General features: G+C 55.0%; 1 protein-coding gene across 3 annotated transcripts in view; it reads left to right on the plus strand.

Annotated features, from left to right (window-relative positions):
* The window catches only part of FHL2 (four and a half LIM domains 2), a 47010-nt gene that overhangs the window by 19284 nt on the left and 3866 nt on the right, over positions 1 to 23860 (plus strand). The window contains exons 1-5 of one of the 3 annotated variants that reach the window (XM_032474347.1): positions 66 to 1053; positions 10178 to 10359; positions 16655 to 16829; positions 22617 to 22786; positions 23510 to 23696. In XM_032474347.1, coding sequence (XP_032330238.1) covers positions 10204 to 10359; positions 16655 to 16829; positions 22617 to 22786; positions 23510 to 23696 — 688 coding nt within the window. In that variant the 5' untranslated portion in view covers positions 66 to 1053; positions 10178 to 10203. Of the gene's footprint in view, positions 1 to 65; positions 1054 to 1212; positions 1340 to 10177; positions 10360 to 16654; positions 16830 to 22616; positions 22787 to 23509; positions 23697 to 23860 lie in introns of those variants that run through there. The other 2 variants (XM_032474348.1, XM_032474345.1) reach the window with 2 other exon arrangements.

Genomic DNA, 23860 nt, shown 5'->3' on the forward strand with positions numbered 1-23860 from the left:
GGGTCAGCATGTGAGAACAAGACCATTTTGTAATTTGCAGCCACACAGACATCAAATCCAGCTCAGTCAGCGGGGAAAGGCTTTTCAACAGTTTGCTCTCGATTTCACGATGGGGCTGATTTGACTGCAGGTGGGGAATCAGGCCCAGAGCCCACACTTCCTTTCTGCGAGGTGCAGGGAGGGCACCAGGGAGGGAGAGCTGGCTTCACCACACCCAGTTCTGGGGGCTCAGGTGTCAGCCCCCTGAGGGCCCTGGAGTGACTGATGGGGCCAGGGGCCTTTTCTGCCCTGTGAGATACAGGGCTTTGCCTTGGACGGACTCCAGGCCAAATCGCAGCTGCATAACCATTGCTCAGGGGCCTTGAGCAGACCTCGCTGAGCTGAAATTTCTTCACCATAAAACCGAGGTATTAATCCTTCCCTTCAAGGGGCGAGGATGGAGTGAGACGCCCTGAGAGCTAGATCTCAGTGGGTGGTACCTAACAGGACGGCCCTCAAGTTCTGTGACTCCGTGACAGAGACCTGCGCGGAGCCTCCGAAACACCACCAGACACTGAGCATCAACCCAGAGAAAGCGATGGAACAGCTGCTCCTTTTCAGAGGCCGGCTGATGTTGGCCGTGACACCCCTGCCCGCGGCCCACCTGCCCATCCGCACCCCGGCTGCACGTGGAGGCTGGCCACCCACTCCGGAGCAGCGATTCCCTCCCCGCCGCCCTCCCCCAGCCCCGGGCCCTGCCGGGCGGTGCCCTCATCCACCAGGCTGGGCTCGGGGCTCGGGGCTCGGGGCCTGAGCTCTGCGTGTGGGAGGCGCTTTCTCCACCTCAGCTGGGTTCTCCCGCCCTGGAGGGGACAACAGAACGCCCAGAGAGCCCTCTGGCCTGGAGTGCGGGGGGCTGGACCTTCTCTGTCCCCTCCGCAGCGGGACAAAGACCTGGCCTTACCCATTCTTCCTGCATCTGCCGGTTCACTTGGGCCGAGGGCTGCAGGGAGGGTCCGCGGAAACGCCCCGCGCACACCCACCCCGGGCGCACAACCCGCTCCCGCAGACCCGGTAAGTGGCCTCCCTCCCCGGCCGCGCCCGCACCTCCGGCCGACCGGACCCGCGGAGCCCCGGACCCGCGCCCGGGAAGCCGCGGGGACGGAGGGAACGCCCGCGGCAGACAAAGGGCCGGGCCGGGGTCCCAGCGCCGACCTGAGCCCCGGGAGCCCGCCCGCGCCTGGAGCGAGCGTCTCCTTATTTGGTCAAATGACACGCGGGGTTCTCCGGGGCGGGGCGCGCCTGTCCCCGCGGGCCGCCCGCCGCCGCTGCCGCCGTGCGTCCGAGAGAGAGCCGCGCGGTGAGTGCGCTCCAGCCCGGCTGGGACCCGCCGCCCAGGCCCGGACAGCGGAGCCGGGGAGGGGGAGCTCGGGGACAGGGGAGCGAGGGGCAGGGGGCTCCGGGGACTGGGGAGGGAGGAAGGGGAGAGGGAGCCTGTGGGTGGGGGCACCAGGGGGCCGGGGAGCCTGGAGGTGGGGGACCAGGGGACAGGGAAGCAGGCTGTGCGGAACCTGAGAAGCTGTGCAGTGAGGGGGACACCCAGGAGAGGGGAATCTGGCAGTGGGTTAGACTGAAGTGGGGGAGCCAGGCTTTGGGGGGTGGGGGTGGGAAAGGGAGTACGGCAGTGGGTGGGTGGGGGACACCTGGGGCCAGGGAAGCAGAGCTGTAGGAGGACCCAGGAGAGGGGAGCTGCACCACAGGGGTACCTTAGGTGGGAGGGACTCCGCCCCCTCCCCTCGCCCCATCCTGGAGAGACGTCTGATCGTCTGATCGGCATCTGGAGAGGAGGGTCCAGGCCAGTGGCCCCCGGGCACTGGCCGCGGGTCGCAGTGGGCGCCCGGGCGTTTCCCCGCAGTAGAAAGGAGTGAGCTTGCGGTAGCCTCAGGCGTGGACCGCTAGGGAAATTAAAAAATTGAGCCACCATGATAAAAAAAAAAGGGGGGGGGGGTATTTTAAACAAAAAAATGTACACATCTTAAATTGCACTTTTGCACTCGTGTGATATCAGCATATTTGAAATCGCAGAAAGAGTTAATGTTTAGGCTTTAAATGAAAATCAGTTCTATTTACTTTCAGATCCCCATCTGGGTTTCCATTCCCAGTAGTCTGAATAACCCGGTTAAATGAGATGCTGCAGCAGGCACTGGGAAGGCAGTAAATCACCGCTGGGGCTTCTGATCCGGATAACCCGATCAGGACACAGTGTCCAATACTTCTCCCCACTTGGCGCTCACCCTGCTTATGTGAGCTTTGTAATAATATGTTAGAGTGAGGAGGTTTGGTCTTCTGAAGGTGATTTAGACTTAAACACACTTGAGGCAAGTCTGGAAGTACAGGAATTCTGACAGTGAAACTCACATGAAACCAAACAGTGAAGGACATTTCATTGTGCATTTATATATATTTTTTCATAGTGTTTTTCACCCTGAATTTTTCAGAATTATCAATTAATGTATAGAATTGGGTTTCCACAGTGTTTATCACCGTGGCGTGTTTCCTACGCTTCGGCACAGCTGTGTATTCATCAGGGCTACGTTGGTTTCTGACCGGCCAGGCACTTCCAGGCACCGAGATGGCTGCCTCGTTTCCCTACGCTCCTGGAGGCAGGCGTGACCTGCCAGCCAGTGTGCTTGGGCTGGACTCACATCCATGTCCCTAAGCCACGAGCCGTGCAGTCTTGGCCAAGTCACCTCATCTCGTGGTGCCTCAGTTTGCACCGCTGGAGAGTACAGGTAGGGATGCTGGCTTCCTGGCAGGGTCGCTGTGAAGACTGCACATCACAAGCCGGGGATGCAGCTCTGGTGTGAGCCTTGTCTTTATAGATAAACTGCCACACAGAGAGATCAAAGAAGCTTTTCTCAAGGTTTCCCAGCCTATGAATGTTGGCGCCGATATCTGGCCCCAGACAAACTCGAGAGCCTGAGTTCTAACCATTAAGCTGTGGGGGGGTCTCACCTGAACATTTTAGTGAGGTTTTTGCTGCCTACTTTCACCCAAGATTCTGGTTAAAAAGCTTCCAGTGCTGAAAGGAATCTGAGTTGTAGACAAAAGGGCTCAGCAGGTTACTTTAAAAAGTCAGACTGGGCTCAGGAGGCCTGGGTTCTCTGCCTTTCCTGCACTGAGGGTGCATTATCAGCGAGGGGGCCGGGTAGGTGAGCTGCTCTGACTCAGCACCGTGAGATACCAAGTTCTCTGAGCTCCGGCGAACAGGGACATTGGATACTTCCTGTGTGGTTTATTATGCGAGTTTTATCAGAGCCACATTTGTCACGTGCGTTTAGGCTGAGAGGCCACTTACTGAAAATGACCACCTTGAATCAGATGCACGGTCCCTTCTCTAGTGGCCGAGAGCCCGGTCTTCTGGAGACCAAGCTGGCATTGAGATCTCAGGGTGAGTCACATGAACGGCCCTTCTTTTCCTGAATGGTGGCTTTCGATGTGAGCCCCTGTGATGGTTAATTTTGTGTCAACCCCACTGGGCTCCGAGGTGCCAAGACACAGATATTATCTCTGGGTGTGTCTGTGAAGGTACTTCTGGGTGCGATGAGCATTTTAATCGGTAGACCAAGTCCCCCTTCCCAGCATCCACTGAAGACCTGAGTGAACTCAAAGGGCTGAGAGGCGGGAATTCCGCCTCCCTGACCGTGGAGCTGGGACATGTCCTTTCCCAGCTCCAGACACAGACAGAAACACCAGAGCATCTTGGGTCTTGAGCCTGTCAGCTTCTAGAGTAGAACTTCCAGCACTGGCCCCCAGTGCTCAGGCCCTGAGACTCAGACTCGAACCACAGGGTAGCTCTCCTGGGCTTCCAGAGTCCAGATCTCAGATATGAGCCAATTCCTGATAGTAAACCTCTTCTTATTATACATATCATATCTTCTTATTATATATATATTATATATGAATAAATATATAAATATATATATATATCTTACTCATTCTGTTTCTCTGGAGAAGCCTGACTACTATGGCTCCCCAGTAATTTTGCTTCAGACTTCTCCCCACAGCCTCCCCGTATTGCTTTTTGAAGTTTCCATTGCTCCTTTGCTCCTGGTGGTCCCTCCTGTCCTTTCACTGTAAATCTGGGGGCCCTCTCCCATCTCTGAGGACAGGTTTGGGGCAGCCCCTGGTCTCTCCATCACTCGTCCAGTTCTCATGGGCTCCTCTGAACTTGGACATCACGTGTCACCCTCCTTGTCCTCTGTAGCCCACACCTGTCCTGCTCTGATTCAGTCTGTGACCTAAACATCTCCTTTAGGTGTGTGGTACTAAGAGAGGCAGGTGATGTCTGTGCCAATCAGAGCAGTAGCTGCCCTGTCTTTATGGGTAAATGAAACCAGTGTCAGAGGGCACCCTTGAAGTCTGTACATATTTTGGTTTCAAGAAAACAGTTCTGTCTGTGTTTGATGGTACAACTTTTGGACCTAATTAGCAGGTCAGTGAAGGGAGTGGCGGGAGATGTTCACACTTGTCGTGACAGGTTCCTGATGGTTGTGCTAGAGACACACCGCGGGGAACAGGATTTTGAGGATGGGGTGGGGCTGGTCTTTAGTGGAAGTAGGGGTCAGGACAGATGGAAGGCAGCAGACAAGAACAGTGAGCCACCTTTTGGAGATGGGAGGATGGGAGGATGGGAGGAGACGGATGAAGTATAGTGAGGGCTTTTCCTTTTGTCCCTGTGGAAACAGAGCAAGAGTAACTGGAACACACGTTCCTAGGGAGGCAGAAGAGAGAGGGTGGGGTCCCCCACCCCACCACATCCGTGTGAGTGTGGACCTGAGGCCATCCCCTGCTCTCGCCTGTGTAATTAGGCTGTCCTGCATAGACGGAAGTAACACGTTTTGAGATCAAATTACAAGATAGTATCTTAAAGCTGATTTAAATTCTTCAGAGGCAGAGCTAGACTAAACTCCTTGAGAGACTGTGTTTTATCTCAGTCTCCCAGGGCCTGAAAATAGAGCTTACTTAATACATTTTTGTTGACCAGATTTAAAAGTCTACCGGACATCAAAACAAGTCTCACTCTTCTTATTTTATGGTCTTAAGGTTGGAAATCTAACATTTCCCATTTCCCATGTCTTTTCATTATTCAGTATCCAAAAGATAATTCCAGAGACAGCCCTTCACCTTCAAGCATTGTCTCTCATATAAAACATTTCCTAAAATAATCATAGATAAATCAGGCTTCCTGAAAGTATTTGAAAGTCACCAGTTTATATACCAAATTATAATCGATCCCCTGCCTGTATACTCAGTAAAGGCTCATTAAATCCACCCGTGAACATACGGCAGGGGCATCGTCATTCTTAACAACAACCCCCAGATTGATTTCAAATGGATTCTAAATACATGATCATATTTCTTAAAATAGCACATCCCCTGAGCTGACGCCCTGCCCCCTTTCAACAAAATTTTTATTTAAAAGAAACGGTTCAGCTGGACTAAAGGAAAAGAGCATTGGCGTGAGCTGGTCTGCGTTTCGACCCTTCCGTCCACAGAAAAACAAACGGGTGCAGAGTGTTCCCTGGTTTCCCTTCTGGGTGGGAGAGGCCCTGCCTTTGGATGGCAGATCCCTGATTTCCGGGCTGTCGGGTCCGTGCAGGACGCACCGGCCTCATTGGTACCTGGAGCCTGAGTCGGGTGTGAGCAGGGCCATGCAGAGATGCTGGGGGCGTCTCCGGCTGGCTCGTGGTCCTCGACCTGACCAGACCTCATTCTGCACTCTGCTGTGGGTTCATGTGGGTTCAGATCCAAACACAATCAGAAAAATTCTACCCGCTGTGGAAGCAGCAGTTTATCTGGAAGGGGAGAGGGGCCCGAGGCGGAGGGGAGAGACTGGAGCTCGGATCTGTTGCCTTAGAAACTGTGATGGCCTCGGATGCCAGACCCGGGTACACTTTGGGTTTGCTGTGCAAAGTGGGCTGTTCACCTAAAACCTCGCTCTTTCCACTCTGGAAGCCGCCACGTGTTTGTGCTCTGAGATGTTTACATTCACTGCTGTCCATCTACTCGCTCATTCAGTCATTCTCTGGGTATTTATAAGACATCCATCACCTGGTGAGGCTGCAGGAATCCTGGGGCCCACCTTCGCAGCACTGATGGTTTGGGGATGGGGGTGCGCAGGTGGTCACAGCGTCCTGTGGTCCTGAAAACACTGCATTTTCAAATACATTCTATAAAAGAGCCCACGTGCCACAGGCCACTTTCCTTAATTCTCTTAAAAGCTCTGGTTGTTGATAAGAGGTAAGCGGGTGGCACTGAAAGATGGGGGTGGCTTTTTCGGGGACTGACTGACGGAGGCTGCTTCCGGGGGGAGGACAGGCTTTGGGGATTTTTGCAGATTTCTCTTGAGGGCTCGACTTTCCGGGGAGTTTCCTAAAGGCTCGCTGATGGGGAAAAAGGCTTGGGTTTCGAGGAGGCGGGGAGGAAAGTGACATTTGGGGTTCGAGCAGGTGGTTGAAAAAAGGGAGCATTGAGAAGGATGCTTCACCGAGACTCCGCGTGGCTTCACTGGCCTCCTGTTCAGCAAGGACAAGCCAAAGGCCTGGAGCTCGGTCCTCCCTCAATTCCCGAGAAATGTTTCTGGTTTAAAAAAAAACAAAAATGCATGCACTTCCTGGCTTTAAACGCCTACCTCTCCATCACCCACCAGCTACCTCCTCCTCCCTCTCTACTTCCTTTATTCCTCCCGTTCGTTTGTTTCATTTGTTTGACAGTTCTTAAATCTCCCAAGATGAAAATCACCCACATTCACATAGCCTGGTTGTTGAGAGGTGGGCGAGGGGTCAGAACACCCAGACACCGGGATTTGGGTTCGGTCCACGTGTCTCCTTGCCTGCAGCTCCAGAGTGCTGTCAGCGTCTGCACCTGGTGATGGGCAGAGCTGACCTGTAACCCGTCGGGAGGGTCCGGGGGGTCCGAAAGGGGAGGCACACTGTGCACAATTAGGTAAAAAAAAAAATCCTTACAGAACCAAGGTGTCCTGTTTTTATTTGAAGACGTGATTCAGAAATGGCCATGGACACCCTGAAAACATTTTCAGAGTCATTGCCTCCTGGTTTTGTCTCCCCTAGCCCCACGTAACGAGGTCAAGCTGTCTCGCGGTAAATCTCCGTCACTGCGGGTTGTAACATGCACAACTCACTGCCCGCAGGACTCATCCATGTCTACCTCACGGCCACGGGCCCGCCTTTCCTTGGCCTCTGTCTTTTCAGCTTCACCTTTGCTCTTGAGTGGCCGCAGTCCCTCCCGTCTTCCTGGGGTGTCTGCTTTCCCCACTGTTTCCCGTCTCCAGGCCTCTGCTCTCTGCCACAGCATTACCTGGAGGACCTTCCCCGGTACTGATGACACCTCCCTAGGCAGCCTGAGCTCCTCCTCTGGCTCCCCGAGATGCCGTGTGAGGTTCCCATCACTGCCCCGAGCGTGAAGCCCAACGCCTGATTGATATGCACTGTGTATCTGTTCTCACTAGACTGCAGTCCTGCCTGGGGTGGGGGGGGTTGGATCTCACTCATCTTTGTGCCTCCAGCATTTTACGTAACAGTTCCCGCTCAACAGATGCTTCTTGAGTAAATGAATAATCAGGCATTTTGTAAGATTAAAAATGGACTTATTGGGGGTGTCTGATGCAAGGCTGTGGCTAAATTTTTCCTATTAGAAAGAGGTTTAAGAGTGATAGTATATCTTTAAATACATGGTTTTGTAAAAGACTTTTCTATTTGGTAGCATTTGATGAAAGAAGAATTGGTCTTAAACCCTTTGTGGTAGAAGGGAGCCGCTTCGTTTCCCCATTAGCCCCACTGGGGCCTCTTATTCTGACTCTCAAGGCTTGTGCTTCTTGCAAGTCTCTGGAAATCCGTTCAGGTCGTGTCTGTGTGCTCTGCTCCACTCTCACCCCAACCTGCTGGGTTAAGCCGAAGTGCTCACCTAATCCCTACAACTGCAGTGACTTCTTGGAGAAGATAAACGAGGTGGGAGGGAGGTTCACCGGCATCAGAACTGATGCTGCAGAAATGGGAGCATCGGACCCTCCAGGCAGGTCGCAGCTACGCTGGTCCTGCCGGGAGTCGGTGTCGGTGGTGAGGGCGCTGTCTAGGGGCTGCCTCGGTCCTGCTTTGGCTGGCCGAGCCCTGCCTGTTCTCACTCTCTTAGATGACTGCTGCTCTGGTTCCGTGGAATCGGAGGAGGTAGCAAGCACCCGCCAGGTACATGAGCACTGTGGGGCATCACCTTGGAGAACAGCTCACCCCGGTCCTGCCTCGAGAACAGCGGAAGGTGCTCTGTGGGGGTGGCGGGTGCAGCCTGGGTGCCTTTCCTCTCCCCAGCCTGTCCTGTGCTTGTCCGAACCCACCGGGAACCACTTTTCCATTTAGATCCGGGGCTTGTTTTTCCTAAGTGAGCTGGCTGTTTGGGAACGCGTCTGGGAATCTTCTGTTTTCATTAATATTTCTGGTCTCTCATTTTTCCATCCGTAAAATGAGGCAGACAATCATAGATCAAATGCCGAGTTGTTTCCAGCTTTCAAAATCGTATGGCGATGGTCCTCTCTCCTTTCCTTGTTCTTATTTCAAATCCTCATTTTTCTTAAATCTGTGGGACCCAAATAGGCAGGAAGCCTCTGGTTCCACAGGGAAATGGCAGCTTTACTGGAAAAATCTGCATGTTGTAAGGGCATCGCTCCATCGGGGTGAACTCAACGGTAGCCACTTCCAAGGCCGATAACAGAGGAATTAATGACAGGAAAGCATCGAATCTTCTGCCTCTGTGATCTGATTTGGCCTTAGGACAAGGGATGTTTATATGTTGGGTTTCAGAACAATAATTCAAACACTCGAGAGCCTCGTCTTGCGATGTTATCGCAGGACCGTCCAGACAGTGTTTTCCTTCACTCCAGGCAGAGCGATTGAGGACGGGTCTTGCCACGCGTGTCCAGCTGCATGTTTAATACTTACTGGAAAACAATCGTCCTGTAAACAAAGAAGCAGCCACGTATGGATGCTTGAAAGTTGTTCATTTCTTTGCTTACAGTTGTCAGGGCCTTGTGTACACAAGAGTACAACATGAATAAACACTCAATCGCTGTCCTCCTAAACCAGGCAGCAATATTTTATTTGCTTCGCAGGGAATCATTGAGGAATTTCACTCTCAAGTGGGTGGAAATGACCGAAAGTGGAATCAAGTTTAATTGGAGTTTGTGAAACTCTGCTCAGAGTTACAGAGGCAGCCTGTCTACAGATTTCAGTGTATAGAACTTTTCACTTTTAGCAAATTGAATATTGCCAGCTGAGAAGACATTTCTCAAGAAGGTGGACTGTGTTTCTAATGGCCGGGAGGCACGTCCCCCACACCTAGTCTTCCCAGGGTGGACTTCTTCCTGGGGCAGTTCTGACGTGTGGGGACGGCACAGGAGGAGGAGGGGAGGGGAACCTCTGGTCTCCCTCTGGCCCTGCTCACACCTGCTCAAACACAGCCCACACTCATCCTGGAAAAATGCAGCGCGAGGTGTTGTCTGGAGAGGCGGGTGACTGCGGTCACTGCTTTTCCCGCTGGGCTAATCCTGGTTCCTGGAAGGCAGCCTTTCCCTTTATCCTGCTCTCTGGATACCTGGGCGGAGGAAGGATGGACGATCTCGTCATCAGGGAGGAACGAGGCCCCAGGGAATCTCTTCTTGTGCGGGGGGGTGTGCCTCCCAGGGAGGCTGGCATCTAGATGACAATGGTCCTTTGGCCTCGATTAACCAGCTCCAACATCCCCCTTCCGGGGCCTCTGCAGTTTCTTCTTAATCGAATTCATGAGTCGTAACTGACAGAAAGCTCACGGAAAATCTTTTTACAGACACGAACATGTTGCCTTGCTATTCTGGGGCGGGGAGAGCGGAAGCTGGGAGGTTCCGTCCCGTTCGAAGCAGGCAGGCGCCCCCATGGGCTGAGGGCTCTGATGTGAACTCCGCCTTGTGTCCAGAACCAAGATGACTTTCTGACAGTCACCAGGGATTGGGGTTTTTAAAGGACTGGAATGCCCTTGAAGGCAAAACTGCCCCCAACTAAGTTTTTGAAAAGGGTCATTGAAAATTACGACTGTTTCCAGGGTGAGTGTTAATTGCTCGCCTGGAGCCGGTCCTTACTCTCTGTCCCGGCAGGTGGCTGAGAAGCCGGTGGTGCCAAGATGACCGAGCGCTTCGACTGCCACCACTGTGAGGGCTCCCTCTTCGGCAGGAAGTACGTCCTGAGGGAGGAGCAGCCCTACTGCGTGGCCTGCTTCGAGGACCTCTTCGCCAGCACGTGCGAGGAGTGCGGGAAGCTGATTGGCTGCGACTGCAAGGTACTTGTCCCCCCCACCTCCCCCCGTCCCCCCACTTCCCCCTGTCCCCACCACCGGGCTCCCCAAGAACCATGTGCTTCCCTGCGTGGTCTGTGCTTGAGTCCTGGTCCCCATCACCTGTGGACACCCCAGGCTGCTGGGCTGGGAGCCTGCAGTGGGCTGTTCCCCGCCCCCTCCCCGCTGGCTTGGTCTCTGCCCATCCGTTCGCTGCCCTTGGTTAGGGCTTTCCCCGGATGTGGGTGCTGAGCGTCCTCAGTCCGCTTCTCATAGTCCCGGAATCGGGGTCCTAATCTCAGCAGCCACCTGCCACCCAGTCCCGCGCTTCCCGAGGGCAGGGCTCCCGCTCCCGGGCTGACTCACCCGGCAGGAGCTGTGCGATAAATATTTGCAGAGTGACTGTGCACGAGGCACCCAGCGCAGCCCGCAGGCCGATGGGCTTTCTGAGCAATAGGGGCTCTTTTCCTCTTGGTGGGAGAATCAGAATTTGTGGCTGTGGGCGGAGTGGGGTCCAGGTCTGCCGTGGGGCGGTTCTGACTGGTCCAAGGATTGTCCCCTCTGTCTCTGTCTTTCCTCCCATCCCTCTGAGGACAGGCAGTCAGCAGCCGGCCACACCATCAGTTTCTGCTTGGTGTCTAGGACAGTCGAGCGATAATTTCCATCCTGTGAGGAAGGAAGCCTTGGCCCCAAGCAGAGATGAAGGGGGTGTGAGGCTGCTGCTTGAGCCCAAGCTGCAGCCACGTGTCATGGAATGGGACCCAGGTCATCCTGTGTCGGCTGTAAGACGTGCAGAGGTTTGGACAACCACGAGGAGTTGGTCTAGTGGGGAGGGTAGAGCTCAGTGGTAGAGCACGTGCTTAGCATGCGCGAGGTCCTGGGTTCAATCCCCGGTACCTCCATTTAAAAAAGAAAAAAAAGGCTAGTCTTGCTCATCTGAAAGGTGCCCACCTTCTGACCTCCAGCCCTGCCTAACATGTGGTTAGTCCCTCTGCACTCATCCCCTGGGCCATACTTCAGAGCTCAGACACCCAGCTGCCCCATCTCAGCCTGCCTCTGTGTCTCACTGGCTGTGTGATCTTGGGCCAATGGCTTGACCCCTCTGTGCCCAGCTGCATGTTTATAAAACGGAGCTACAACACGGGAGCCTGCTTCGTAGGGTTCTCAGGGTGTGTAGATACAAAGGGCTCGGCTCTCTAAAGAGTGGCTGATGGTGTCATGAACTCCAGCCCCCTCCTCTTTTGCTGCCTCCTGCTCTCCGCGGCAGGCCCCCTCCCCACGCCTCTCCACGTGTCACCCTCTCTATTTACCACTTTTCATTGGAGGAACATCAAAAAAAAAAGTCCACTTTGAGGAAGAACCAAGAGGCAGGAAAAAAAGTTATTTTATTAAAGTTTTACTTGAAAAAGGCATCAGTGGGTGAGAGGTTTAGATACCGTTCTGACAAAGAACAGCTCAGGGTTAAGGGAGACATTTGGACATGTGGAGGTCGTCATCCTTGGCTGGGGGCTAACGGAAAGGCAAAACCGAAGTCACCGATCATTTCTTCCACATGGTTTCGTGTAAAGACCCTTCAAACGAGTTTTCCTCCAGCACATGTTTTATGGGCAAATAAACAAGAAGCCCCCAAACGGGGCCAAAATCAACAAGACTCCTGCACAGCCAGGCATTAATCACGCTGAACTTTTCAACCCGGGTAACGGTTCACTGTCTGTGGGGTTTCCATGGGTTTTTTCTCCATTTTGGAAGGAAAAAAGATGTGAACTTGAAGTTAGAGCCTGCCTTCTGGGGCTTTCGAATATCTGGAACGGTTTTCTTGGCTTTCAGGAAGCCACGGCAGGACAAACGTGCCTGTTTCGGGAAGTGAATCCGAGGCCTGGAAGAGCGAGCGAGCTGGCGGGTCCGGGGCCCCTCTCTTGTCTGAGAAGGGCAGGGGCGCCCCCGCCCCACGCGGGTCTCTCCCTGAAGGATGTGTGTGTATCAGTTAAAACCCCAGCAAGCCTGTGGGGGCCAGGCTGATTCTGTGGGTGTTAGCAGGACTTCAGGACCTGCTCCCGTGGTCAGCTCACCTATGTTTAAGTTTCATTTTTATGCAGACTCTCCGTTCCGTGCTGTAATTCTGTTTAGTTTCTCCGAGGAGATGCTGTAATCTCTGGCGGTAGAAGTCACTCATGTTTCTGTCCAGTGGACTAGTTGACGACAGGTCATACAAACAGAATGTCATGATTCTCTGTCCTTCTGCTGTTCCTGAAATTTTTCGTAGATCCCCATGGATACTAGCGAAATACATTATTAGCCCGATTACAGACATTTTGGGGGATGGGTCTACTTAAGGCCTGGGCTTCAAAAAGCCAAGAAAGTAAAGAGAAGACAGGCTGGGCCAGTGCTCAGAGGTGGTCCCGGCATCCACAGATCAGGGGCCTTTAGCAAACTCTGAGCCGTGTGCCTGGCACAGACTTTGGGTCATCTGCGTCTCTGCAGGCAGGGCTGTGAAGTCAGATGGGCCACCAAAGCCACCCACGCATGTGTCCAGAGAGGGCTCCAAGGAGGAAGAGGTAGTAATGGACAAAGGACCAGCTGCAGGTCCTAACCTAGCGTTCAGGCTTGGCTCCAAGCGTAGCTATAAACGCTGCTGCACACCGGCGATGGCTGTGTCCCAGGCCCGTGAAGATGCCCTAACCGCAGGACCCAGACGCCAGGTGACGCCCTCCGGGGAGGAGCCCGTTCCATCCCATTCTACGGAGCAGCGACTGAGGTTCGAGTGGTGGGAGGTCTTTCCGGGGTTACAGAGTCAAGAGGCGGAGAGGCAGTGCGGTGGGTCCTGACCGTCCCCGCAGCCTCGGGGACCCCAGCCCGGGCTCTCAGGTCAGATGCGGGTCTGATCAGTGGTCAGTGCTGTGGGTAAGAGGCGGCTGCCTCCTGCTGTCTCCCGGGCCCCGTGGGACGGGGAGGACTGTGCCCAGAAAAGCCGCTCTGTTGGTGTCTGCCGCTCCTCCAGCCTCCTAGGAATTAAGTGGGAAACATCGAGTCTGTGATCAGTAAGTCTCTCAGCCAACGTTTGGAAGGAAGACAGAAAGGTTTGGGGGTCTTTGGACAGAAAGCAGCTGGGAGACCCTGAAATAGACGAAGGTGTCCACACGCCCAGGTTAAGTCCAGGTGGCCTTGTCACCCTTTTAGAGGCTCCCAGCCGAGGCTGGTTTAGGAGACATAGGACAGATTGGAAAACCTGGTTGTCCTGCCCTCAAGCAGGACACAGGCCTCTCCCGCTGGCCTTCCTGGGCCCTTCTGGGAAGAGCTGCTGTTCCCAACACGTTCTCGCAGTCCAGCACGCCATATCGGCCCTTCTTTATTTGTTCAGGTGATTTTTAAGTGTTTAATGAGTGAATCACCTTTTTAGCGTCTCCGTGTAATTTGTCCACAGAGTTTGTAACGAGCCCTGAAAATACACATACTTACTTAGACAAACTCCTATAAGTGGAAAAATCTGTTTCTGAAGGGAATTGAATAATGCAGGATCCTCAGATCCTACAACAAAGCTGACCAAGTGGGCAATACAGGAAAAACCCAGTGCACGAAAACCACGGGGTCACCTGCAGGCAGGCCACAAAGGCGGACAGCCTTCAGCGGTGACACCACGCCCGCTCAGGTAGGGCTCAGCTGGGCGGCCTGGGCCCACCCTCAACCGGCGGTGTGATGTGGGTGAGTCACGCCACCTACAGGCCTCAAGTCCCCACATCTGAGAACTGGGTCTGCCGACCTCACGGGACTGCGTGGGAATTAAACGGCTCACCGTCAAGGGGGCCGCGTGGAGTGATTGCTGCTGCTTCTGTCAGCGTTGATCTTGGAGGATTTGGAAGTAGGTGCATTTGGAAACATGACACCCTGACGGTCTTAAAGTGAAGGACATCTTCGCAAAGGGCTGAGCGCAAATGACATGGCAAATCCATGTATGGGGTGGAATCTCGTGGATTTGAGGAATGTTTGGTTTGGGAATTGAACTTCTTCCGGCCCAGGAGGGACAGGATGTAGACGGGGATGAGTGACCCCGCTGCCCGGAACTGCCATCGTTAACTGGGAGGAGGGCCCTGGGTCCCTCCAGGCCACCGAGTCACCCGCAGCTCAGCCGAGTCTCCTCAAGGGCACTTTTGGGGCAAAGCAGGAGCCTTCCCATATTAGGAGCGTTTCTGAGCCGGAAAACTATCAAATCGGAAAGGAAGTGCTTGGGCCTCGGCTTGGATTGTTTATCAACATTTTCCTGCGATTTATGACATTTCTGTGCACAAGATCTGCTTTGGTATTTTTTCTGGGACACGTCAGAAGATTTTTTTCTTTCTCCCTCTCCCCTTCACTGTCTCTCTAGAGGACCTTAAAACCTGGATATTTCTAGGACATTTCAAAGTTCTTAAAGTAAGTCAGCAAGTCTATACCTCCCAACCTTGTGCCTCCGGCATCTAAATGGGGTCTTTGGGGACCACATGGTGGACTCGCACATAACAGAATTAAGCCAGATGAGACTAGTGTGGTATTAAAACCCAGAACTGGAAATCTGCTCGGAGCTGTGAGCCCCAGCGATGGAGACACTGCCCTGAAGGAAAGGGGCGGCCGGTGACTCAACTGAGCTGACATCTGGGGAAGGACAGCAACCAGCAGCCCTGGGCAGGGCTGGGATCCTCAGTCCTGCGCTGAGAGGGTTCTGTGCTTGGCCAGAGTTCCGCTCCCAGATACTTAACGAAGCAAGCTTCTCGCAGACACTCACCCTCCACAGTGTTCCCAGTGTTTCCGTGTTTGTGGTTCATATTTTTTTTTTTTAAATTCCCTGAACTGAGTCGAGTTGCCAGCAGATCACTGGCTCAGGTAACTGTGGTTTGGGTCGAGGCCCTGGGAACATACACACATACACACACACGATGTGTCAGGGCGAGAACCGGTGTTCCAGCTTGGATTCCGGGATGAGCTGGGTTGGGGGCTCTCTCATCCGGTCCAGGACGTGTGCTCTCAGAGCCCGCCCCGGGCATCGCGCCAGCTCCGAGGTCGGTTTCAGGACCAGGGGTGCCCAGGGGTGCAGAGGGTGTTCTCCCCACTGTCTGCGGCAGCAGCGGGTGCTCGGGCCGCCTGGGAGCTGGAAGCCGGCCCGGGAGACCGTGCGGGGGCCCGCAGTGCTGTTTCTGCCTCGGCCACAGATGGGTGACCGTCGCAGGTCAGAGCTGGGAGGACAAAGAACAGTAGATAAGTAACCCCGTCCAAGACAGAGCTGGGGTAAATAGTGAGTACGCGTCCACACTGGCACTTTCAAACTGCCCTTTTTTTCTGAAATTTTCATTAAAAATTTGTTTTTGTTTTTTTATTTTGGGGGGAAGGTAATTAGGTTTATTTATCTATTTATATTAATGCATGTACTGGAGACTGAACCCAGGACCTTGTAGGTGCTCAGCACACACTCTACCACTGAGCTGTGCCCTCACCCACACAGAAACTGCCCTTTAAAAAGACAAGAGCGAGATTTCCTGTTACTCCTCGGGTGGGATCCACGGTGGCATTGAGCCGGCGTGGTTTCCTCTCCTGGGTTCACCTGTGCTAAGAGGTGTGGACTCCGTCTCCTCAGTTCGTCCCCCATCTGGTGCCTGTTCCCGTGTCCCCGTCCCTGTCCCTGCAGGGGCTTCTGTGTCATCTTCCATCTGCCCTCTCCTCCCTCCTCCCACGCCCTGTCCCCTTGTCACACACAGCCCTGTCCCCTTGTCTCCGTTTAAGGTCCGTCCTCCCTCCACGGCCTCCAGGATGCACTTGCCCTCCCTGCGGACCGCGGGCCTCCTGGTCTGGCCCGACGGGAACTCTTGCCCCCTGGCCTTGGTCTTGGCCCCCCTCCCCCACACAGGCTCCGCCCCCTGCCCCCTCCCAACAGGGCCTCTGTTTCCTCTGCCCAGCTCACTGCCCCCACGGGTCAGTGTTCAGCTGGTGGCACCTAGTGGATGTCCGTCTGGACCCGCCTCCCACCAGGGCCCCATCCTGAGGCTCATTCCTGCAGCTGGTGTCTCACCCGGGGGTCACGTCCACCCTGCCGGGTCGGCTGGGTTTGCTGAGCTTCCTCGAGGTCACAGGGCTCCTGGGGTCTGTGTGCTGGACACATGCCAATGAGTTCCATGTTTCCCTGTCTTACAGACCATCCCTGAGGGAAAACCACTTGTTTTTCAGAAGTATCTCTCTCTCTCATACACATACATGCACACAGGGAAGCGCCTGGCGGGGAGGGCGGGCGGGCGGCAGGTCTGGTCGCCCTCACCGTCTCGTGTGCTCTGGGCCACAGGACCTGTCCTACAAGGACCGACACTGGCACGAGGCCTGCTTCCACTGCTCGCGCTGCAGGGGCTCCCTCGTGGACAAGCCGTTCGCCGCCAGGGAGGACCAGCTGCTCTGCACGGACTGCTACTCACAGGAGTACTCGTCCAGGTGCCAGGAGTGCAAGAAGGCCATCATGCCAGGTGGGGACCATCACGCCAGGTGGGGATCGCGGCCGCCCCCGCCCCCCGCACCACCGTGTGATCTCTACTCCTTGAATTCCTGGAGCGGGCGCTGGGCTGGGCGCTGGGGAGCAGTGAGCTGGAGACCCAGCGGGCCCTCTGCCCTGCTGCAGGCTCCGTTCCTGAAGACTTGGCCACAGCCGGGGCGGGTGCCAAGGATGGGAACATGTCTGCTGATGGGGAGGATGGGGCTGCTTTTTTCGGCGGGGGGTCCTTAGTTTGTTGGTTTGAGAGAGGAGTGTTTTATTTTAAAAAACAGAGTGGATAAAAATACTAGGTGGGATTTAAAAAATAAACCTTGTTAGACAGAGTGAGGGCAAGAAGGGTAACCATGGAGAAGAACCTAAGATTTGGACCCTGGATGCTCACTGGCCACACAGGGTCAGGGATGTCCTCTGCGTGACCAGTGAGGGGTGCCCGGACCTTGGACTTGCCAGATTTAGCAAATAAAATACAGGATTTCCAGGTAAATCAGAATTTCAGCTCATTTTTTAGTGTCCGTCTGATCTGGGGCCCCTTTAATCTGGCATCCCCACTGGAGGGCCACCTAAAACCACTGCCAGTCTTTGGGGCTGTAGACCCTGAGTCAGGCTCAGGCTGCCCAGGGGGTGGGGGGCACAGGCCGGGCCCCCAGCTCTCAGGAAGCTTGACGCAGCTGCGCAGGGAAGGTGTCCAACCTCAAGGCAACTTCTCTGGTAGATACGCTTCCTTTAATCCCAGGGAAGTTTAGAATTAAGGCTGCACATTTTATAGCGGATCCAACCCAGCGCAATAATATTATGTTAAATGATCTGATAAAAGTATGAGTGAAGTTTAAAAAACATTGGTCTAAAGAATAAATTAACCTTACGATTCTGACTGAAAGTGTGCTGTTGAATAAGCGATTTAGGCTTGTGGTTTTACACTGGAATTTTCTTTCTGTGTCAATTGTTTGACAGTTAAGCTATGTCATGATTCATCGTGTTTATTAGGTTTAATTCACTCCAGCAACAATTCCTTAAGAACCGGAGGTCTGGTTTTTTATTGAGGTGCTTAAAAGGAATGTCAAATACATCAAGCTTTCAAATGTACTTTTAAAGGAGTTCATTTCACTATGTTGGTGAACGGAGCTGGATACAAAGAAATGCCCCTTAAAAACGATTTTTAAAATTCTCTGTATTTGTGAAGGCACTGACAAGGTGTGCAGGAGGGACTTCAGGTGAGAGTTTTGAATTTTTGACTTCAATAGAGGGACTGTCAGTTTCTAGAAGCCAGAGTACCTGCTGAGTCCCCACACCGCACGCAGGGGCTGGGTCACACCGAGAAGGAGTGAGGCTTTAGGGCTAATTTAGAGGCAGACTCCTGATTCGTCAGTGGAAGACTGACTGCCAAGCTCCGGAGTTTTATTTTATTTTTGGTTTGCTTTGTTTTTGGCAGGGAAGAGATACTGGACAGACACGCGGGAAGTGATATTTTAGGAAGATATATTAAATGAGAAATAGTAATTTTTACAAAGGCAGGGAGATCATTAGGCCTTCAGTAAGTGGTTTCTTATCACTACGACGTTGCTCTGGTTAATACATTGGAAAAGTAACAGCCACACTGAAAAACCCAGACAAGGTCTTGCGGGCTGCTGGGCGTGTGGGGAAGACGGGGCTGGAGACCAGGCGGGAAGGTCTCTCCCAGAGTCAGGTTAACGCAGAGCATGTTCGAAACGGGGGCCCAGATGTGGCCACAGCGCGGTGAGAACTAAAGCCACACAGTGCTGGGCTGGCCGGCAGTCCTGGCAGGACAGGAACCGCAAAATTAATTAAAAAACAAATGAAATCTTTCCAGCTCTTCATGAGAAGAGCCCAAGAAAGTTCTATTGGTGACTTCAAGCCTCTCTCCACCGACCTCCCAGCACGCGGACTTCCTGTCCGCAGCGCAGGCGGGCTCTGGTCCTGCTCCCCCCAGCCCTCCGTGTCCCTCCTCCGGGGTGGCTGGTTCCCTCCTGAGCCGTGTCCTGCCCTCTGCATGAGGTCCTGCCCCCTCTGCTCCTCGGGATCCTTCCTGGTGGTGGGGTAGTGGGCTGAGGACCAGGCCCCAAGGCCCAGACTAGAGCCCCAGGCACTGGTGGATGGCCCACCTGCAGGAGAAGCACCGAGGCTCCAAGGGGGTGGCTGTGCATCTGGCGACGGGGCCCTGCATGAGCCTTAAGGAGGAGAGCCCAGCCCAGGCACTTGTGAGGAGAACGGGGCTCAGTCCCACAACAGGAAACTGTAAAAGCATCAACAGTGTGGAGCCAAAATGACCTTGAGGTTTGCCCAACTCATTTCACCGGTGAAGAACCACAAGTTTAAACAGCCGACCCGCAGCTCCAGCTCTGAGCCGGGAGCCTCTGGACCAGGCCTCAGGGCCCGCAGGTGACAGCAGGGGTTCTGAAGGTGGCAGGCGGAGGGCCGAGGGCTGAGGCTTCCCGGATGGGTCTCAACGGCTCCCAGGTGGGGTGTGGACAGCAGTGCTAAGTGTGGAAAGTCTTGAGCGGCCCTGGACTGAGATGGCAAAGTCATTTCCATGAGTCACTGTCAGACCAGCTTCTGAGATGTGGGCCTCTTCCTCCCTCTGGATCAGGAACCAGTGGAACATCAGAGCCTCAAAACAGGAAAGCCAGGAAGAAAAACTCATGTGTTTCTCACTTTTCCTGGAGAAGTGGGGGTGCAGGGGTGGAGCCAAGTGAAGGAGACGTCGGGGAAACAAACCAGGTCGCCCCACATCCCTACTGCACCGGAGCCATCAGCCACAGGACCAAAGCAGAGGATGGTCATTCGGACCCCCGAGGGGAGGTGGTCCTACAGGCACACAGATTGGGAGAAACCTGTGATGTCTCGTTTGCTGGACCTTTTTGGACTCAAAGTAAGTCAGCCTGGGGTGGGGGGGTCATCACTGGGGAGGGTCTTGAGGACTGCCTTCTCTCATCTTTCTGGCGAGGAGACCACGATGTGGAAACAGGCATGTTTCCTGGACCTAGTGAACTTTCCACCTGCATAGTGTCCTGGAATAGGGTGGCCTGCAGACGGCAGGCCTGGAGCCAGGAGTGGCCAGTGGCACAGTGAGGTCACGGGCTGAGACACACTGGGGCACGAGGCTCCTTGTGGGGGGACAGCAGTGAGGGCAGGGTGCTGGGCGGGCTGCAGGCAGGGGTCTCCAACTGCCAGGTCCCTGTGCCGAGGAAGTCCTGCTCTCTGTTGTCTGTGAGTCTGGGAAACGGTGGCTGGGTGCTGCAGCCCCACAGTTCAGCAGACATCAGTCCTGAACGCTGTCACTGAGCGAGGAGCCCCAGGGAGCCCCTTTAGATGACCGGATGGTCCAGGGGGCAACCTCCTGAGGTAACGTTTGGGGAGAGTCAGCTCAACCACACACGCTGTCAGGTGTGGATGGTCAGGGCCAGACAGGGCCCCCCCTCTGCAGCACCAGCGCCTGCAGGGGAGACTGACCGCAGCCCCCGAGTGATGGGCCCCGCGTGTGGGGACAGGTACAGCTTCCCAGGCCAACAGTCTAGAAATCCCAGTTTGGGAAGAAAAATGTTAACTGGCATTTTTGATGAAGACAAATATATCTAAGAGTAGAACGTGAAATTTTCCTAAAATCCTTGAGATTTCCAAGACGTTTCTTGATTCTGGCAACACGGGGCCTTCACCCCAGGGATGTGCGTCACAAGGTCTCTGCCTTTGGGATTTTTAGGTACAAAGGTGGAGAAGCCTGGCTGGGACCTGCTGGGAGGGAGGCAGAGCCCAGAGCCCGCAGCCAGGAATGGGGCCCTTGGGAGATCACATTGGAGGATGAGCTGATTTCAGCCCACGGGTGGAGAGTCAGGAGAGGGCGATTCTGGCCAGGGGAGTGGACCAGAGGCAGGGTGTCAGGAGAAGGCCTGGTGTGTGCAGAAGATGACGACGAAGAAGGAAAAGCATGCAAGCACGAGATGCTTTTTTAAAACCAAAAAAGGAATAAAGGCTAGACCAGAGCACTAGCTTCCTTCCTTGGTTTGATTTTAGAAGGTGCTGCAACCAAACTGAGAGGAAAGCAGTGCTGACCGTTGGCGCGGTGCATTTAGATGAGGCCCAGGGGCAGGTACCGAGGGGACAGCTGGCCCACCGCGCACACCCCCACATCATCGCGCGCCGTCCTCGCCTGCAGACACTGAGCCCTGCGCGCAGGTGCCCCGCGGCCCCCAGCAGGCTCAGCTGCCACCAGCCCTGCACCAGGCTTCTGGCTCCTCACTTGCTTCTCTACATCAGAAGACACCTCTTCCTCCAGGAGGCGGACTCCTTCTGGGAGGCTCCGAAGCCGCAGGTCGTTAGGAGGAGGAGCTTTGCCGCCCCCTGCTGGCCACGCTGTGTAATGACCTCATGGTCTACGGCGCCTCAGGTGTGCGCCCCACCCCAACCTGGGGCTAGGGGTGCCAGCAGGTGCCCTCCCCAGGACGGAACCGATCCCTGAGCGCTGCAGTCGACAGAAGACTGTCATCCAGGACATGCAGAAGGCACTTACGTGGTCTGGCTTGGGGTTTTAGTGACAATCACGATCGTCCTGTATTCGCTGACAAATCCTTCGGTTTCTGGGCTGCATGATCAGAGGGGTCGGAGGTTAAAAGAGCAACTGACCAAGGTGTGCCTGGGAGAACCAAGCCCCGGAGACCAAGGAAAATCACTCTAGGATTTATATCAAAATCCTTCCACCGGTTTTACTTGAAATTGAATTGCCCAGTGTAAGTTACCTCATTTTCAGGATTCATCGCCCCATGATTGAATTCCATAGTTTTGAAGATCACCGTGTGCCCCCCCCCCAATGCCCCGACACACCCCCAGCACCTGCACACATACCCTGAGTGTTCTGTATACTTGGTGGGAGGTGGTGACTGGCAACAGCAAATTCGTGAAGCTGGCAAAGTGACCCCAAAGTGACATCTGCTGAAACAACCACATCATGATCCTGGAGAGACGGACGTCACCTCACCAGCCTTCCAACCAGCGGAAATGCAGCCCTTGGCCTGTCGTTTCTACCTTTCAGTCGCAGTCTTGGCGCTGAAGACTAGTGTACAGACGCCTGTGCTGTGCGTCCTGAGCTGTCCCAGAGCGAGGCCACCCTGGCCTCAGCCCTGCTTCTGGCCTCATCCCCCCTGCTCCTTGATCCGAGCTGAGTCTGACTTCTGTGCCCCTCCTGCTGTAGCCCGTCCCTTAAGTGCTCCCAGGGGGTGGCCACACTTTCCCGTAAGGAGCCAGGTAACATTTGGGGCTCAGCAGGCTGAACAGTCTGTCACAAGTGCCCAGCTGGGTCCACATCTCAGCATGGTCCACACAGCCGGCTGCGTCAGGCGAGTGACGCTAAAGCAGGTGTGAGACTCTGGGTTCAGTTACACCCCCCATTTCCCTCCCTCTGAGAACCAGATGGGTGTTTATCCACAGGTCTCTGTGCTCCAAATTCACGCTCTGTAGGATTAGTACCATCTCTGCCAGATGCCTCCTTGTAATTTTGCAGTGCTGAGGGATAGACAAATATTTCCTCATTTAATGTCCAAAATCACCCTGGCCAACAAATAAATACCGCGGAAGTTCAGATGCGGTTCCAGGAGCTGGTGTGTGGCAGGGCCCCATGAGGACCAGTCCCCGCCCCGCACAGAACAGGGATGATTCCCACGGAGAGGCGCGCCTGGGAGCGCTCTGAGCTCCCGCAGGTTCTCCCCACCTCCCGCCGGTGGTTAACGCCTCTCTCTTCCCTCAACTCGGCCAGGCACCCGCAAGATGGAATACAGGGGCAGCAGCTGGCACGAGACCTGCTTCGTCTGCCACGGCTGCCAGCTGCCCATCGGAACCAAGAGCTTCATCCCCAAGGACGGCCAGAACTTCTGCGTGCCCTGCTACGAGGAGCAGCACGCCCTGCAGTGTGTCCAGTGCCAGAAGGTGGGTGCCTCGTCCTCCCCGGGCCTCGCATGTCTGTCTGCCGTCCTTCCGTCCAGTCGACTGCCAGGGGGCCGTTGGGTTAAAGAAAGGAAACTTCCAACTCCGGGGGGGTGTGTGGCGGGGAAGGCATCTCCCTCCTGCCTTCCTGTCCCCATCTGTGCCCTCCAGAGTGTCCCCTCCCTCATACCTTTTGGGCCCTGCAGCTGCAGGACTCGCTGGGTCACTGTAGGGACCCAGCCGGGCTGTGTCCCCTGCACCTCCTGAGCTGTGGCTGGGGCGCCCTGCCACGCACCCCTCTCCCAGGGCGCCGTGCTGCTGATTTTCCTCCAGGCTTTCTCCCTGGTCTCCTCTCTCAGCTCCGCTTTTCTTTACTGTTTAGAATTCCGTTGCTCCTGAGTCCCCCTCCTCTGAGTGCATTGATCTGCGCCTCATCCTTTCGTCCCTTGGCAGGGGGAGGATCAGATCCTAGTCTCTGAGCTGCAGTCTCCCCACCCCTCACCCTCCGGCCAGCAAGGAGGCGGTGCTGCCCCGACACCCAGCAGACGTCTGAGCCCTGACACCACGTCCCATCAGAGGCCGGGGGAGCTTGGGGAAGGGGCGCAGAGGGGTGGCTGCAGTTTCTCAGGGGCTTTGAACATGAGCAGGACCTTCATCCTCCAGAGGTGACCGCCCAGGTGAGGAGGGGCCACTGTGGCCACTGACCGTCCCCCTCTGCCCCCCCAGCCCATCACCAGCGGGGGCGTCACCTACCGCGAGCAGCCCTGGCACAAGGAGTGCTTCGTGTGCGCCGCCTGCAAGAAGCCGCTGTCCGGCCAGCGCTTCACTTCCCGAGACGAGTTCGCCTACTGCCTGGGCTGCTTCTGCGACCTGTACGCCAAGAAGTGTGCCGGGTGCGCTAACCCCATCAGCGGTGAGTGTCCGCCCGCAGGTCGACCCGGGGGTGAGGTTTTAGCTGTGAATCTGTTGATGGATTTAGACTCTCAGGGCCCCCCATCGAGGTTGGGAACAGCCAGCTTTCCCCCTTGTCACACCCGGAGCACTTCCGCAGGTCACAACTTCCCCTCTCACTCACCT

The sequence above is a fragment of the Camelus ferus genome, chromosome 36 (genome assembly GCF_009834535.1).
Source record: "Camelus ferus isolate YT-003-E chromosome 36, BCGSAC_Cfer_1.0, whole genome shotgun sequence".
Lineage (NCBI taxonomy): Eukaryota > Metazoa > Chordata > Mammalia > Artiodactyla > Camelidae > Camelus > Camelus ferus.